Genomic DNA, 15,923 nt, shown 5'->3' with positions numbered 1-15,923 from the left:
TTCTGCCTGCAGTATTTGCTTTGCCTATGAATAGAGCCATCTGGTTACTTGTCTTCCTCTTTCAATAAACTCTTTATCTCTTAAGTGCTGACATATGCTGTGGGCTTTTAAGGAAAGTGAGGGCTGCTTTCTGCCTCTAAAAAAACATGTTTCTCCATTTCTCCCTTTGGGGAAGTATACTATTCTGCCTTTTTAATATTTCCCAAAATATTTCATTCTTCTAGGAGGGGTAGACACCGACTTTCTATAATATATAGAAGGAAAACCCATCCTCTACTTCCAAGTATTTACAAATTAAATATTTTGCTGTGTTTTCAGATTGCAGCTGGCAAGTTAAAGCAAATGATAGAGCTTTCTATGAGCAACCCCAATTTAAGGAAACAATATTCCTTTGTATTCAGAAAAGTAAATACGCGGTAAGTAAACATCTCTGTACGTAATAGTTTCCAATAGTTCTTAAGCCTCTCATCTAAAGAGAAAATCTTAATTGATTACGTAATAGTTTCCAATAGTTCTTAAGCCTCTCATCTAAAGAGAAAATCTTAATTGATTAATTGTTTTGTACAGTCATGGATTCATTAGTCCAGATTTTGCAAAAGGTACACTTTCCAGATGTATTGGAGTGCAGTTCTTACTATAGTGTATTTAGCCAGCATGTTTTAAGGAGAAGAAAGAGAGAAACTGGATGCCCTAATGTTCATTTTAATATAATACACATGCATTGCAGCTGGCATTTAATATAGTTGAAGAGCCTAGTGGTTGCTGCATTGGAGTTTCCATCAATCCTAAGAATGCTCTGGTCGTATTCATTCTCAAATAAGACTTCATCTAAAAAGATATTTACCCTTTACAGTTTTAATTAATTATTTTCTAAATGCCATTAACCCTTTTTTTGTGCCAGAGAATTCAATTTGCATTTCAGTGGCCTTTTGGAAGCTACTCTTTTAAAAATGGTGGTTAGAGCTAAATTGGAGGTGATTTCCTTGTATTTTAGTTTAATTGAAATTAATGGAATAACTCATACATTGACATGGAATTTAGCTGAGGAAGAAAAGCAATATATCTGTCTACTAAATAATAAGATTTAACATCATGGTAAAAACAAGATTCATTTATTTGAGAAAAAAACAATAGACTCCTGTCTAAAAATAATTACTCAAGGATCTGGAAAAATATACAGGTTTCTTTTTTAAGATGGAGAAAGTTAAAATTGTCTTGATTAAGAAGAATTCTTCCAAGCTTTAATTTTCTGTTCCAAATGCTTTAATTAAAAATGGAAAACATGGTATTAAATGAATGTCAGACACAACTAATTTGATGTGGTCAAATAAAAGACCTTTCAAATCCCTACTGCCATGTAACAGAGTGAGCTCCCGTTACTTGTCCCAGCTTCTGCCAACCTAACAGTTTGAAAAATGCAAGTAGAAAAATAGGAACCACCTTTGTTAGGAAGGTAACAGCATTCTGTGCACCTTTGGCATTTAGTTATGCCAGCCACATGACGACAGAGACGTCTTTGGACAGCAGTGGCTCTTTGGCTTTGAAATGGAGATGAGCACCGCCTCCTAGAGTCGGGAACAACTAGCACATATGTGTGAGGGGAACATTTAACTTTATCTAATAAAAGACCCAGGGTTAAATTCAAGAAATAAACAAACATTCAAGGACATTCACAGGATTAAACAGTCTGGCAGCCCCAAACTACAGGTAGACCTTCAGTTACAACCATTTGTTCAGCTACCATTGAAACTTACGGCAGTGCTAAATGAATTATTCTTATACCAGTCAACAGAATTACAGCTGTTGCAGCCCACTTTGGTCACACAATCAAAATTCATGTACGTGATAGCCTACTCACACTTATGATGGAAAAGATGCTCCAATTGTCCCCATCTGCCTATTACTTTGTTGTTTTGGTTGCTCTACACCAGGGGTGTCAAACTCACAACGTCACGGCGTCATAATGTGACATATTGGGACTTCCCCACCCCCTTTGCTAAACCAGGTGTGGACGTGGCCAGCGTGTGACGCAATCGGCCAGCAGACTGCGAGTTTGACAGTCCTGCTCTACGCCAGGGGGGGGGGGGGTCAAATCTTTTGGCTTGTCTCAGCCCACTGAGTGAAGAGCTGTATGTAAAAAATATAATATTCGATACGCCTGCTCTACATAGTGATTGATCGATCATTCATTCATTCATTCATTCATTCATTCATTCATTCATTCTTAATATCTCTGAACCACTCATCTCCCTCAAAGAGGGACTCTGGACAGTATACAATCAATCGTTAAAATATAAAAACAGTATATAAAATTGAAAACGTTAGAATTAATATATTAGAATTAAAATGTTTTAAGGAGGCAAGAATAATTAAACCCTGTTAAAAATTAATTGACAAAGGGAGGGTTCTCATGGCACCAACCAATCCCACTGCTCATCATACAAGGCTACAGGAGTTAAAAGGAATTTAACTCTTTTTTGGAAGGCCAGGAGAGTGGGAGCCCACCTCACTTCCTGAAAGAGAATATTCCATAGGCAATGGCAGAAAGGGCTCTCTAGGAAGACCCTGCCAGTTGGAGTTCTTTAATTGATGGGGGTCTTCAACATACTGCCCCTGCATGACTGGATGAGTTAGACCAATGTGATGGGATGAAGCCAATTCCATATATGTTTAAACTGTAAAATTTATAATCCTATTGGGTTAATCATGGTTTAGTTATGGAGCTACACCTTCGCCCTAATTAATTATAGTTGCCTACACTGTAGGTTTTGCATCATATATTTGTATTTTAAAACAATCCTTAGAGCATCAAACTCTTATATTCTAATTTTTCAAACAAAGCTGTTGATCACTAGTGTTGAGACTAGTTTGTTGGTTGAAACTGTTAGAGAATAACAATAACAATAGCAATTGCATTTAGACTTATATACTGCTTTACAGTGCTTTACAGTCCTCTCTAAGCAGTTTATAGTCAGCCTGTTGCCCCCAACAATCTGCATTTAGACTTATATACTTATATACCGCTTTACAGTGCTTTACAGCCCTCTCTAAGCAGTTTACAGAGTCAGCCTATTGCCCCCAACAATCTGGGTCCTCATTTTACCCACCTCGGAAGTCTGGAAGGCTGAATCAATCTGAGTAAATTGAGCAACAGAGTTGGTTCCTTTGTCTACCTAAAAAAAACTCGTTTCCAAAAATAATGATTGTAGAGAATGTTTATGAAATCCATTTATGAGACAGGCCAGGAATGGGAGTTGCTTGGCTTCCTAAGGCAGCTTTTCAATACTTGGTCAAGTGGCGAATGCTTCTCTATTACCCTTGAATGCTTTTTTAAATTGGGTTTTATTTTTTTATGTGGAATAATATGTGGAATAATATGTAGTGGCATAAGACATTTTTTGCTAAACATTAAAATCCCAAAGACTGTTTCAGAATAGTCTGGTTTGTATAGCAAATCACTTTGGTTAATAATGTTTTATTTAAAATACAAAAGGAATTTATATGATTTCTATATTAATACTTTAACTAAAGTGATTTTTTTTTTGTCTTCAACAGGGGAATGCCATCAAAACCTACAAGTATAATCCAATTACCTTTTTGCCATTGAACTTGTATGAACAGTTTAAAAGAATCGCCAATTTCTATTTCCTGGTTCTACTTATTTTACAGGTATAATAAACGTTGACATTTATAGTGGAGTAATCCCCTTTGTGGTCAAATTTAGAGCCCCAGATCAGTGGTGGGTTTCGGATCCCATCGCAAACAGTACGCTGCGCATGGGGCCGGGAGTCCTTGTTGGGCACGTGTGCTGTGCATGCATGTGCACACCACTGCCTAGCTGCTCAGCGGAGGTAGTGCAGGTGCCACATGCTGTGTACGCGTGCGCAATTTGCCCGTTTCCGTCACAAACCAGTAAGGAACGAGGGCAGACAGGTGGGCCAAACGAGCCACCATTCCGGTACAGTGGCTGCTACTCCCAGCTACCACCAGTACGGCCATACTGGGCCATACTGCCCAGAACCCACTACTGCCGCAGATTGACTCAGTATACATCTACCAGCGGTGTAAAATGGTTGACAATCTGGGGCACTGGACTATAGGCTCTTGATTTTATACACATACTTTGTGGTTTTAATCACATGAGGGAAGTTCTTGACTAAAGAACGTGGGAAATGCTAATTTTCAGAAAACAAATTACGTATATGAGCAATCTGCTCATATATATATATGCTTTACACAATCCAATCTATGTTGTATGGGTGTAGCAACATTGGAACGTGAGCTGATCCAAATTTCCTTGTTCAGCTTCCTGTAATGTGGAGCCTATAGACAGACATCTTAGCCCCAGAGGGCATGTGCAATAATGTAGCATTTTTGGGTCAATACCGAAAATCAGTACTTCCTGCTAGGGAACAGGGTTTTAATTGCTTCACCGCTGTTAACCTTTAACATCCTCCTTTTGGTAGAGTTCCTACCGCTCCTTGCTAGCTCTATCTAGTATTTACCACAGCTCGTATAAAAATGACTGTTGTAAGCTCTTCAGATAGGGCAGACTAGAACAATACCATGAAAATAAGAGTATTTCTGACTCAAAACTAAATGGATAGGCTATGTTTCAATGAAAGTATTTCTGTGCAGTACTTAAATTGGATCTATTTTGGATAATCATTATTTTGTAACGCTTTTAAACTTACTAAATCTAAGAATTTTGAGTAAAGCGTCTGCTTCAGAGGCAGCATTCTCAACCTGATTTAGGACTCTGATTCATTACTAGTAGCCCTCGCTTTATGGCTACAATTGAGACCAACATTTCCATTGCTAAGCAAGGAGGCTTTTAAGTGAGTTGTGCCCAATTTTAAAGCTTTTTTTGCCAGGTTTTTAAGCGAATCACTGCAGTTGTTAAGTGAATCACACGGTTGCTAAGCAAACCCAACTTTCCCCATTGATTTTGCTTGTCAAAAGCCACCTGGGAAAGTTGCAAATGGAAAGCACATGATCCCAGGATTCTGCAAACATCATAAATATACATACGTGGGTTGCCAGGCGCTCAAATTTTGATTATATGACTGTGGATTTATGACACTTGTAAGTGCGAGGACAGTCGTAATTGACTTTTTAAAGCACCATTGTAACTTCAAACATTCATTAAACGAGTGGTTGCAAGATGAGCATTACCTATAATAGGAATAGCATAACCTGCCACCAGGAATCTCTCTGATATGTAAGCCACCTGGGATATCTATGTGGTGTCTTACAAAAATAATTAATTGATGGGTTTGTTCTTTTCACTGCAGACAATTCCTCAGATAACGACTCTGTCTTGGTATACTACGTTGGTTCCGTTACTCCTGGTCTTGGGTATCACTGCAATTAAAGATCTAGTGGACGATATTGTAAGAATTTTTCTTTTTTTGTTTTTCACTTTAAAAAAAATAAACCTATTAAGTGTGATAAAAGATTTCCAAGAGGGCAACAGGCAAAGGAAAAACAGAGCAGACTTCTGGGCTCCCTAAATTAAAGAAAGGAAAGGCATGACTTTGCTACTCAAAAGAGCCAATTTGGTTGTAGAGGTTAAAGTTCTGGCTTAGAAACCAGGAGACTGAGAGTTCTAGTCCCGCTTTAGGAATACAAGCTGACCAGTCATTCTTTCACACCCCAACCCACTCAGAGAGTTTTTACAATACAATACAATAGCAGAGTTGGAAGGGACCTTGGAGGTCTTCTAGTCCAACACCCTGCCTAGGCAGGAAACCCTATACCGTTTCAGACAGATGGCTATCCAACATCTTCTTAAAGACTTCCAGTGTTGGGGCATTCACAACTTCTGGAGGCAACTTCTTTTCCACTGATTAATTGTTCTAACTGTCAGGAAATTTCTCCTCAGTTCTAAGTTGCTTCTCTCCTTGATTGGTTTCCACCCATTGCTTCTTGTTCTACCCTCAGGTGCTTTGGAGAACAGTTTGACTCCCTCTTCTTTGTGGCAACCCTTGAGATATTGGAACAATGCTATCATGTCTCCCTTAGTCCTTCTTTCTCTTAAGCTAAACATACCCAGTTCCTGCAACCATTCTTCATATGTTTTAGTCTCTTTTGTTGTCGTGAGGAAAATAGGAGGAGCAAAGAGCATTAGACTTGTTCACTGTCTTGAGTTAATTATAAAGTAATAAAGGCAGGATAAAAATCTAACAAATAAATAAATATCTTTTGCAATTATTATGCAGATGCCTTCCTGATAAGCAATTATTTACTTGCCTGAATTACTATTTTCTGCCTATGGTCCTGAAATATTTTATGCAATATCCCCATCCATCAAAAGTAGGAAGAGATCTTGCAGGAGAGATACTTTTAATATTATGATCATTATTACAACTTCTTCATGTTAAATAATGAGAGTCTTTTTAATTTTGTTTAATTAATTTTAGGCACGCCATCGGATGGACAGTGAAATTAACAATCGAACATGTGATGTAATCAGGGGCAAAAGGTACTACAATGAGATATCTATAATTTTCCAATTATATATATAATTTTCTACAGGTGCAATGGATATTAACTTGGGGGGGGAGGCAGGAAGAATGAGGCTGCCTTGGGCACAAACACTAACTTACCACACTAACATTTCATTTCCGTCTATCATGCAAATATTTGATTCTCACATTAAGGCAAATTTCTGAACCCGATTTCTAAAATCAAAAGACTGCTTCACATTGGCTCCACTTAACCAACTGCACTGGTTTTGTACAAACACACAATTACTTTTAGCTTTCAATCTGGTTTGATTGAATCTGAATTGATTTGAATTGAAGCTCAGACCGGATCAGTGTTTCAAATCTGATCAGCTTAATTTGAATTGAACCCGTAATCTGATTGAATCCAGTCTGTACAAGTCTAATGTTTATATAGTGGTGAATTTGTGTCAATCATTAGATAATTTTCAGCTACGTGCATAACAAATAACTAAGTAAACGTTGTGAATGTTACATAGCTGAATGATTCTAACGTCACTTTTTGAAGTAATAAAATGAGGAAGAAAAAAATGAAGATCCAATTTGGGTTGATTACTGAGACCAGAAGTTTACTCTTCCAAGTTTTCAGATTCCTGCTGGAGCCCGTCTTCAGGGAACTTCTCTCTACTGGAATATGTGCTTTGGGCTATTCCTTTCTTTGTATTTATGTGGTGCCTTCTTAATGGTTGATTGGTGTGTTGATGGCTGGTGATTGACTGTTGTTTCCTTGTGCTGCCAAGCCCTCAGCTCCTAAATTCTTGATAAATTGGTAGTCAGTCATGAAGTCTGGGAAACAAACCACAGGCGGTATTCAGTCAGTTCGGACCGGTTCACCCAAACTAGTAGCGGTAATCACGGGTGGGCCTGCCCACCTGTCCTGGCTCTATGTTGTCCTATTTAGGCATATTTTTGAGGCCGGGTGCATGTGTGGGAGGTGTGTGCGCATGCACGGAAAGATGGGTGCACATGCAGAAGGGGTGCATGCGGGGTGAATTGGTAGTGACAAAATGTGAAACCTACCGCTGAAACAGACACCTTGTCAGTTAACAGAAGTGCTGATTTTACACCAGCTTATCAAGGAGGGCCGAGGGCTTGTCAGCGCGAGGAGACAACAGCCAATCGCCAGCCATCAACACACCAATCAACCAATAGGAAGGCACCACATAAATATGGCTCACAGAATAGCCCAAAGCACATATTCGAGTAGAGGGAAGTTCCTGAAGATAGGCTCCAACATGACTCTGGAAGAGTAAACCTCTGGTTCTGGTGCCTGAACCCAGATTGGATCTTGCAACATTATCCTGTGACGGGTCTATTTGTTTTCCTTCATAAGAAAAATCAAATTTATATATTTCAAACCAGTATCTATAATCCTGCAGATTTAGGGGTATGTAAGCCCAAATGTTTTAACTTTCTGTAATAAGAAGGGCGTCAACACTTAGATGAGAGAGAGAATGTGAAATTCAGAAATAATAAACTAGATTTTCTTTTCACACTCCTTGTATTGTGCAAAATGGCACAGTGATGCCTGCTGCTGAAAAATACTGTTGTCTCCTGAATCATAAATACAGTGTTCAGTATGCATGCTAAATATTTAAAAGTTTTTTATAGGAAAGTTTGTATTACTGTTCTATACATTTTTGGAGCAAAATACTAGAGGCTTTACTTTAATAATTATTAAATTATATTTTCATTTCTGTGTATATAATGTACACATTTCTATGTGTAAATATCTTGCTACTTAGTTTTCAGAACACAAAATGGAAAGACATTGTAGTTGGCGATATCATTCGTTTGGGGAAAAATGCATTTGTTCCTGTAAGTACAAAAGCTTTGCATGTTTATACATTTACACTGAAAATTTAATGTTATGATTATGTACATTTAATTTATTTTGTTTATTTAACTAGGCTGATATTTTGTTGTTGTCCAGTTCAGAGCCCAATAGCCTTTGTTATGTAGAAACAGCTGAATTAGATGGGTAAGTCTGTTTATTCTTTCATTCTCCAAACACGCCCAAAATATTGATTGTGTGTTGTCTTAACAACAGATGTACATCCTTACAGAGGGAATTTTAGAGGACATATTTAAACATTAAAATATTATATTTTATATTTTATTCCACTTGCAGGAATAAAATGAAGGAAGTAAAGCTGGAGTATTGTTGTTAAAATATATTGTTTGTACATTACAGTTTATTATTGGGAATATACATAGATCTTGCTTTTAAGAACTACACAACTAATTCTGTTTGAAGGATATAAAATATAAGTGAAAGAAATATAGCATGACCAATCTGTTAAAATGTATAAATTGTGGGAGGTTTTCCTTTAAATTATGATGAGGCTACTGCTTATAACTGCAGTAGCCTCATCATAATTCATAACTTCTTTTAAAGAAGAAACTTATCACTCTTGTTGTTCAGTTTGTTTAGCTAGCTGTTGCTCTCTAATCTGGCTCAACAGCGAGTATTTTAGTTCTCCTATATAATCACCGCACAAATAACATGAACAAGGTGACGCAAACAGCCATTTCCCATTGTGATACAATGAGCAAAAAAACAAAAATTGTATATGCTGGTTCTACATACAGTAGTTCCCAATCTCATCCAAAACCTATTTTCATCAAGTCTATCCAGAAAGTTTGCTTTTTAAAAAAACTGCTTTTGTTTTGTTTTCCTTAGCAAAATGATATGATTCCCCCAAATGACCATGAAGCACCATATTATATCTCTAAACATACTATGCAACATCTACTTTGTTAACAAAATTCATTCTGCTAATTAGATTTAATGGAGAAGGAAGTAGAACAGTTTTTAATCTATGTAATTACTTGGCCATGGATCTCATCTAGAAATTGGAATAGAATTCATTTTGAGATATCATGCAGGGAAGGCCTATAGATTTTGCCACTGTTGCTTTATTCATGTTTTAAAGATAATAACCAGAAAAATAGGAAAAACAAAATGTAATTGAAAATAAATAAAGGCAGAGTCTTAAGCAAACTTTTAAAAAAAAGAAACTGAAATCCTTAATTTATCTTATTAAACTTCCACCATTGCAACTTATATTTTCTTTCTCTCTCTCTCTCTCTCTCTGCTAGGGAAACCAACTTAAAGTTCAAAATGTCACTGGAAGTAACAGACAGGTGCCTTCAGGAAGAAAGTGCACTTGCAGTATTTGATGGTTTGTTCAAGCATACTTTCCCCTTTTTAATCTCTCAATTATCTTTAGAAATTTATCTTCTATCAAATCCAAAGACTTTTATCCAGTTTTTAAGACAAGGAACTTTTTCACATATATACAAAAAACAAAACATTTTAACAAGCTCAGTGACCAAGAAAAACCCATTAACTTTAGGACCTGCTGTTCCCTTTTACTTTTAGTAGAAGCCATTAAGTTTGAAACATTTTTCCGTCGCATAAAGCACATATTCTTTTCTGCGTAACTACTTAGCTTCTCCATTCTGATTGTCTCAGTCCTTTGTGAACTTCTCTACAATTTGCTTTATGAGGTGAAATCCTGCAAGAGATGCTTCCATTGAAAGAAAAACTGAAGTGTGTTCCTATCGCACATCACAGAACGGAAAATATTAAATTTCTGCCAAATTCAATGAGTTGCATCTAACCGCAACTCATTGAATTTGGCAGAAATTTAACATTTTCCGTTGCATCTAATTAGAAATAGAGGTAGGAATAAGAATACGCATCTTTAAAAGGACGATGTCTCAATTAAATATGTGTATTAATATTAGGATTAGTGACTTTATTAGAAGTCAGAATAGAGGTAGAAGTAAGAATTAGAGGGAATTTAAGCAGTTCAATATCTATATAAGTTGAACATGTTATAACTAGATGGAAAGATAAGAGATTGAAATATGGTATTACTATGCATGTTTAAGAAGATTATTGACATTAGAATGGAACATGGAAACATTGAATAACTAAAACAATCAAGTATGTTAATATTGGGATTATACAAGTTTGATTAATGTAACAATTGACTGTTGTTATTTGTATTAATATGTGTTGTACACAGAGGCCACACTTTTCCTGTATTGATGTTGTTTTATGTTTAAAAATAAAAATCCAATAAAACATTAAAAAATGTGTGGCATCTAACCACATAAGAATGCCATGGAACTCATTCCCTGCATTCTTCTCCCAATAACCGTCCAGCTCATCCATATGGAGGAGAACATTTAAGGGCCCCTCTAAATAGGACGGACATGAACTTAGAATGAGGGGCAATGGGCAATGGTTGGATTGCCCATTCATAGTTGGATTTACTATCTTCGAGAAGAACTCCCACTTCGTAGATGTCTCCATCTCATTTGGGGAGAAAGTGTCCCTCCCTCTCAATTCCCTATGCTACTGTTGCTTGTAGACACAGTTCCAGAAGCAGGGGTACTTTACACCATTTATCCTATTGATCACTAGCAGTTAACCCGGCATTGCCTGGGTATTTGTTTATCCTAATCTGGTATTAGACATTTACAAATGTCCGGACCAAACGTAATTTCTAATGTTGGATTTTCCCTCTTACCAGAGGGAACCCCATTGTGGAGTACTGTGAAGCTGTTACCATGGCAACTCCACTGTGCTGTACAGTAGAAGCCATTTTAAGGCAGCACGTAGAAGCCATTTTAAGGCACAACAGGTTGTATCTTAACAGAACACACACCCCTAGGGGTGTTAGGGGTGTCTTAGACCCACAGTATTTGTTTCCAGAGAGTAAGTCATCTGTGTACCAAGTTTGGTTGAAATTGCTTGAGGCATTTCAGAGTTATGCTGGAACATACACACACACACAGAGCCATTTTTATATACAGTATATAGATTAGGGGCATTAGAATAAAGATCACAAGGAAAGGTTCCCTGTTGGTTTCCTCATTGCTCTGGCCTAAAAGATGCTTCCTTCCAGCTTGGCTCTTATATAAGAAAAATGCTTTAGTGTACTTCCTACTTTTTAAATCCTTTTTACCTACCGTGAGGATAGAAAGCTTGGAGATGCAAACCTTTAGTTGCAGAAGACCATGATCCTCTGCCTCCAAAGAGGTACATAAGAACTTGGCTCTGTTCATACAAATAGGTTGTGCAAAATACATAACGTAACTAGATTCTTCAGATTTTGCATGCACAATCCACCCTTTTCCAGAGGCATTCCAAAGTTATAAGCAACATTTTCAAGAGGCTCTAAAATATGTCAAGAAAAGGAGTAGCAATAGCAATAGCACTTCGACTTATATACTGCTTCATAGTGCTTTGCAGCCCTCTGTAAGCAGTTTACAGAGTCAGCATATTGCCCCCAACAATCTGGCTCCTCATTTTACCATCCTCAGAAGGTTGGAAGGCTGAGTCAACCTTGAGTCTGGTGAGATTTGAACTGCTGAACTGCAGCTAGCAGTCAGCTGAAGTAGCCTGCAGTACTGCACTCTAACCACTGCGCCGCTTCGGCTCAGTAGCACCTGTAATCCCCTCCTATGTGGAAAGTAGAGGCAGACTTTGTTTAGTGACTGTCTTGTTTAGTGATCCAGTTTTGAAGTGATGAAAAAGTAACTTTGACCAATCCTCACATTTGTGGCCTTCTTGGAAAAGTTGAAATGAGATCATAAGTAGAGCCACAGTTTCACTTAGCAATAGCTTCCCGTAATGACTAAATTGCCAGTCCCAACTGTGGTAGCTAAGAAGGATTACTTGCATTGCATGTCAACTATTGTTCACTTGCCAGTTAGAGCAATTTGCAAAATATTTAAGTACCATATTGTGATCCAGAATCTTTTCTTTCCTCTTGCTGGTCTTTTTAATAACCCTCTAGGCCTGGTAGAGTGTGAAGAGCCCAACAATCGTCTAGATAAATTTACAGGCGCTTTGTTATGGAGAGGAAAGAGATATGCTTTGGACTCTGATAAAATTTTGTTGCGTGGTTGTAAAATCCGGAACACAGAAGTATGTCATGGACTTGTCATATTTGCAGGTATCTATCCAATGAATGAAATATCACTTGCTGGCTTTTTGATGTAAAAAGAGACAGGGTTTTTTCCCCACAAATGCATATTCAGTTTTTGACATGTTAAGACTATGATAAATAATACAACATAATAAATTGCCAAAATATTCTTATTATGCACCTATGAAAATAAATGTTTATTATTAATATGTGTCTGAAAATAATGACATTTACACTGTAGTTTTTATGTGATTTTAGGGGCCGACACGAAAATAATGAAGAACAGTGGGAAAACACGGTTTAAAAGGACCAAAATTGACTCTCTTATGAATTATATGGTATACACGGTAAGATATTTCAGTTTACTTTTCCTCCTTGGTATTTAGTTAGAGTTGAGAAAGGTTGTAGCACAAAATTGTTTATTATTCTGTTAAAGCCAAATATTTATCATGGTGTTGGGGAAGAAAGATTCAAGCTTCCTTGCAACCAGTCCCGACAAATAGAATGCAGGATTCATATTTGTAAGGAAGCATCTTTAATGCATCAATACAGATAATCCTTGACTTACAACCATAATTGGGCCTGGAATTATGGTTGTAGGTCCTGTCAGTCATTAAGCAAGTCACTATATTATCCCACCTGATTTTATGACTTTTTTAAAGCAATAGTCATTGCCCAAATTCTGCAGTCAATTGTTCTGACCGAGGCTTCCCAAAAGAGTGAAGCAAACTCCTTGTCCTGACAAAAACCCCTTTTATTAATTTACTGTGAATTCTGCTCATTCACATCCAGCAAAGACTTTCAAGGGAGGATTTATAATCACAGACCTTATCTTGCGTAGAGAGTTGCCAGGCCGATATCTGTAAAACTTGGCAAGGAGTCTCGGAGAGTGACGAACTAATTAAGCAAACTAATTGTCTCCTGCAAACATCTCTCCTTTTGCTCCTCTTTTATTTCCTCTGGGAGGGGCCATTCATCCTCCACCTGTGACCTTACTCCCAAGTCAACCCCTGTTCTTTAGCTGTTCCCTTCATCTGGCAACTCTGTGCATGCCAGTGGTGGGTTTCAAATTTTTTTAGAACCTATTCCGTAGGTGTGGCCTATTTTGTGGGCGTGGCTTAGCGGTTATGTGACCGGGTGGGAGTGACCAACTTGTAAATGTGGTGAAACTCATTTAACAATGCTCTTGCTTAGCAACCAAAATTTTGGGCTCAATTGTGATCATAAGTTCTCTTCCTTTTTCTTTCTTTCTTTCTTTCTTTCTTTCTTTCTTTCTTTCTTTCTTTCTTTTTCTTTCTTCCTTCCTTCTTCCTTTCTTTCTTGTGTCTCTCTCTCCCTCTTTCTTTCCTTCCTTCCTTTCTTTCCTTCCTTCCTTTCTTGTGTCTCTCCCTCTTTCTTTCTTTCCTTCCTTTCTCTTCCTTCCTTCCTTCTTCTTTCTTTCTTGTGTCTCTCTCCCCCACTTACTTTCTTTCTTCATTCCTTCTTGTGCCTCTCTCTCCCTCTTTCTTTCTTTCTTTCTTTCTTTCTTTCTTTCTTTCTCTTCCTCTTCCTTCCTTCCTTCCTTCCTTCTTTCTTTCTTGTCTCTCTCCCCCACTTATTTCCTCCCTCCGTCCCTTCCTTCCCTCCATCCTTCTTGTGTCTCTCTCTCCAATGTTCTTTCTCTTTCCTTCTCTTTCTTTCTCTCTTTCTCTTTCTATCTTTCTCTCTCTCTCTTTTTCTCTCTCTCTCCCTTCCTTCCTTTCTCTCTTACTCTTTCTTTCTCACTCCCCCCCCTCACACACACATACCTTCCAGTTGGCAAAAATTTCTGTTTTGCCAGCTGGGAGGCTGGCAAAGAAGCTTCGTTTTCCCTGCCGCCCATGGCACTTCAGTTGCTGCAACTCGGACAATGGGGAGGTGGGAGTAGCGCTGTCCGGGTTTGAGGAACGGATGTTCCTTCTGCTCAGCTTACACACTTGAAAAGACCCCACGGTTCCACATCCACAGCTGATCCCTTCTTGGCCAAAAGGGCGCCTTTTCGGTCCCAGCTGGGCGTCTGGAAGAGAGTGGCCGAAGCGGCTTCTCTCTCCTCCTCCTGCCAGCCGAAGGAAAAGCCCCGGGAAGACAGCCGCGTGGAGCCCGTCTCCCCGGGGCTTTTCTTTTGGCTGGCAGGAGGAGGAGAGAGAAGCCCTTTGGCCAACTTGTGTAAGATAAGACAGGCAGGCGGGTGGGCACGTGACCGCGCCTTCTACGTTTTCTCCGGCAGAGTCACGCGCCCATCCGCCTGCCTGTCTTATCTTACACAAGTTGGCCAAAGCGGCTTCTCTCTCCTCCTCCTGCCAGCCGAAGGAAAAGCCCCGGGGAGATGGGCTCCGCGCGCTGCTCTGCTGGGCTGTCGCAGCCGATCCTCCACGTGACAGGGGTGGGGCAGGAAACTTACTTCCGGGTTCATTGGCCAACCGGATCGCGCGATCCGGTGCGATCCGGCAGAAACCCACCACTGGTGCATGCGCACACTGGGAACAGGCTCCAGCTGTTTGTGTGCCTCACTGATGTCTGATTCTGAAGGCAGCTCATAACTGGCATATGGCTCTGGCCCCCACTCTGCCTACGACACAGAGCCCTCTTCAGAGCCTTCCCCAGACTCCAGGACGGCCCATGTTCCCCCCCAACCTCCTCACTTTCTGAATCTGCTGCCAGCTCTGCTGGCTGCTGGTGGGCCACAACAAGCCACACAAAAAAGTGCTGCTGAGTTTTGTCCAAACCAATCCCTTAGATTTTGAAGCTATGATGTTCTTCTCCTGCCTGGACCTCATTTGCCTTCAATTTTCCCCTGGAGGATTAAGTGGTATGGCGTATTTTTCTGAGTGTCGCATCACATGTCCAAAATATTCTAACTTTTGCTTTTTAATGGTTTTGATGATTTCCCTTTGCTCTCCCAGGCAGCTTATCACCTCCTCATTTCTGATTTTGTCAGCCCATCTTATAACTAAGCCACCAGTAAATCCACATTTCAAATGCTTCTAGTCTCTTCAAGTGGCTTTCTGTCCAAGACCAACTCTCCACTCCGTAGAGCAGGATAGAAAAGATGTAACATCTGAGAAGCCTGATTTTCAATCTTAGGCTTATGTTGTGACTGCAGAAGACCTTTAGAAACTGCCAGCTGCTCCTAAAAGAGGACAAACGGCTCTTGCTATTATGAAGTTCTTAAAATCTGTGCAACCCCACTGATCCTTGTCTTGCCACCTGCAGCAAGAGAATTTGGCTCTGTCCTTTGTGACAGCCTACCTCGTTTATTGAAAGATGATTACCAGATTATTATCACTTTACCTTTAGACTTACCTCTTCAAGCTAAGCGTGACCAACTCTTTCGGTAGTTTCTTATAGAGTTTGAAAAGTGAGTCACAAGAAGCCACTGTGAAGATTATGGAAAAACATACATCTAATTATTTATTTTGTGCACTGTGCTATGCAATTTCTGATCTTATTG

At 39.0% G+C, this 15,923-nt stretch overlaps 1 protein-coding gene across 1 annotated transcript in view; it reads left to right on the top strand.

The window, feature by feature from the left end:
• The window catches only part of ATP8B1 (ATPase phospholipid transporting 8B1), a 98,825-nt gene that overhangs the window by 45,887 nt on the left and 37,015 nt on the right, over window positions 1-15,923 (top strand). The window contains exons 3-11 of the mRNA XM_081945707.1: window positions 319-416; window positions 3,556-3,669; window positions 5,295-5,393; window positions 6,423-6,484; window positions 8,252-8,324; window positions 8,417-8,487; window positions 9,609-9,691; window positions 12,323-12,481; window positions 12,713-12,801. Of these exons, the coding sequence (XP_081801833.1) occupies window positions 319-416; window positions 3,556-3,669; window positions 5,295-5,393; window positions 6,423-6,484; window positions 8,252-8,324; window positions 8,417-8,487; window positions 9,609-9,691; window positions 12,323-12,481; window positions 12,713-12,801 (848 nt within the window). The remainder of the gene's footprint in view (window positions 1-318; window positions 417-3,555; window positions 3,670-5,294; window positions 5,394-6,422; window positions 6,485-8,251; window positions 8,325-8,416; window positions 8,488-9,608; window positions 9,692-12,322; window positions 12,482-12,712; window positions 12,802-15,923) is intronic.

The sequence above is a fragment of the Natrix helvetica genome (assembly GCF_964273705.1).
Source record: "Natrix helvetica genome assembly, chromosome: 2".
In the NCBI taxonomy this organism is placed as follows: domain Eukaryota; kingdom Metazoa; phylum Chordata; class Lepidosauria; order Squamata; family Natricidae; genus Natrix; species Natrix helvetica.
Note: the sequence above shows the minus strand (reverse complement) of the source record. Positions and strands in the feature narration are given on the sequence as shown.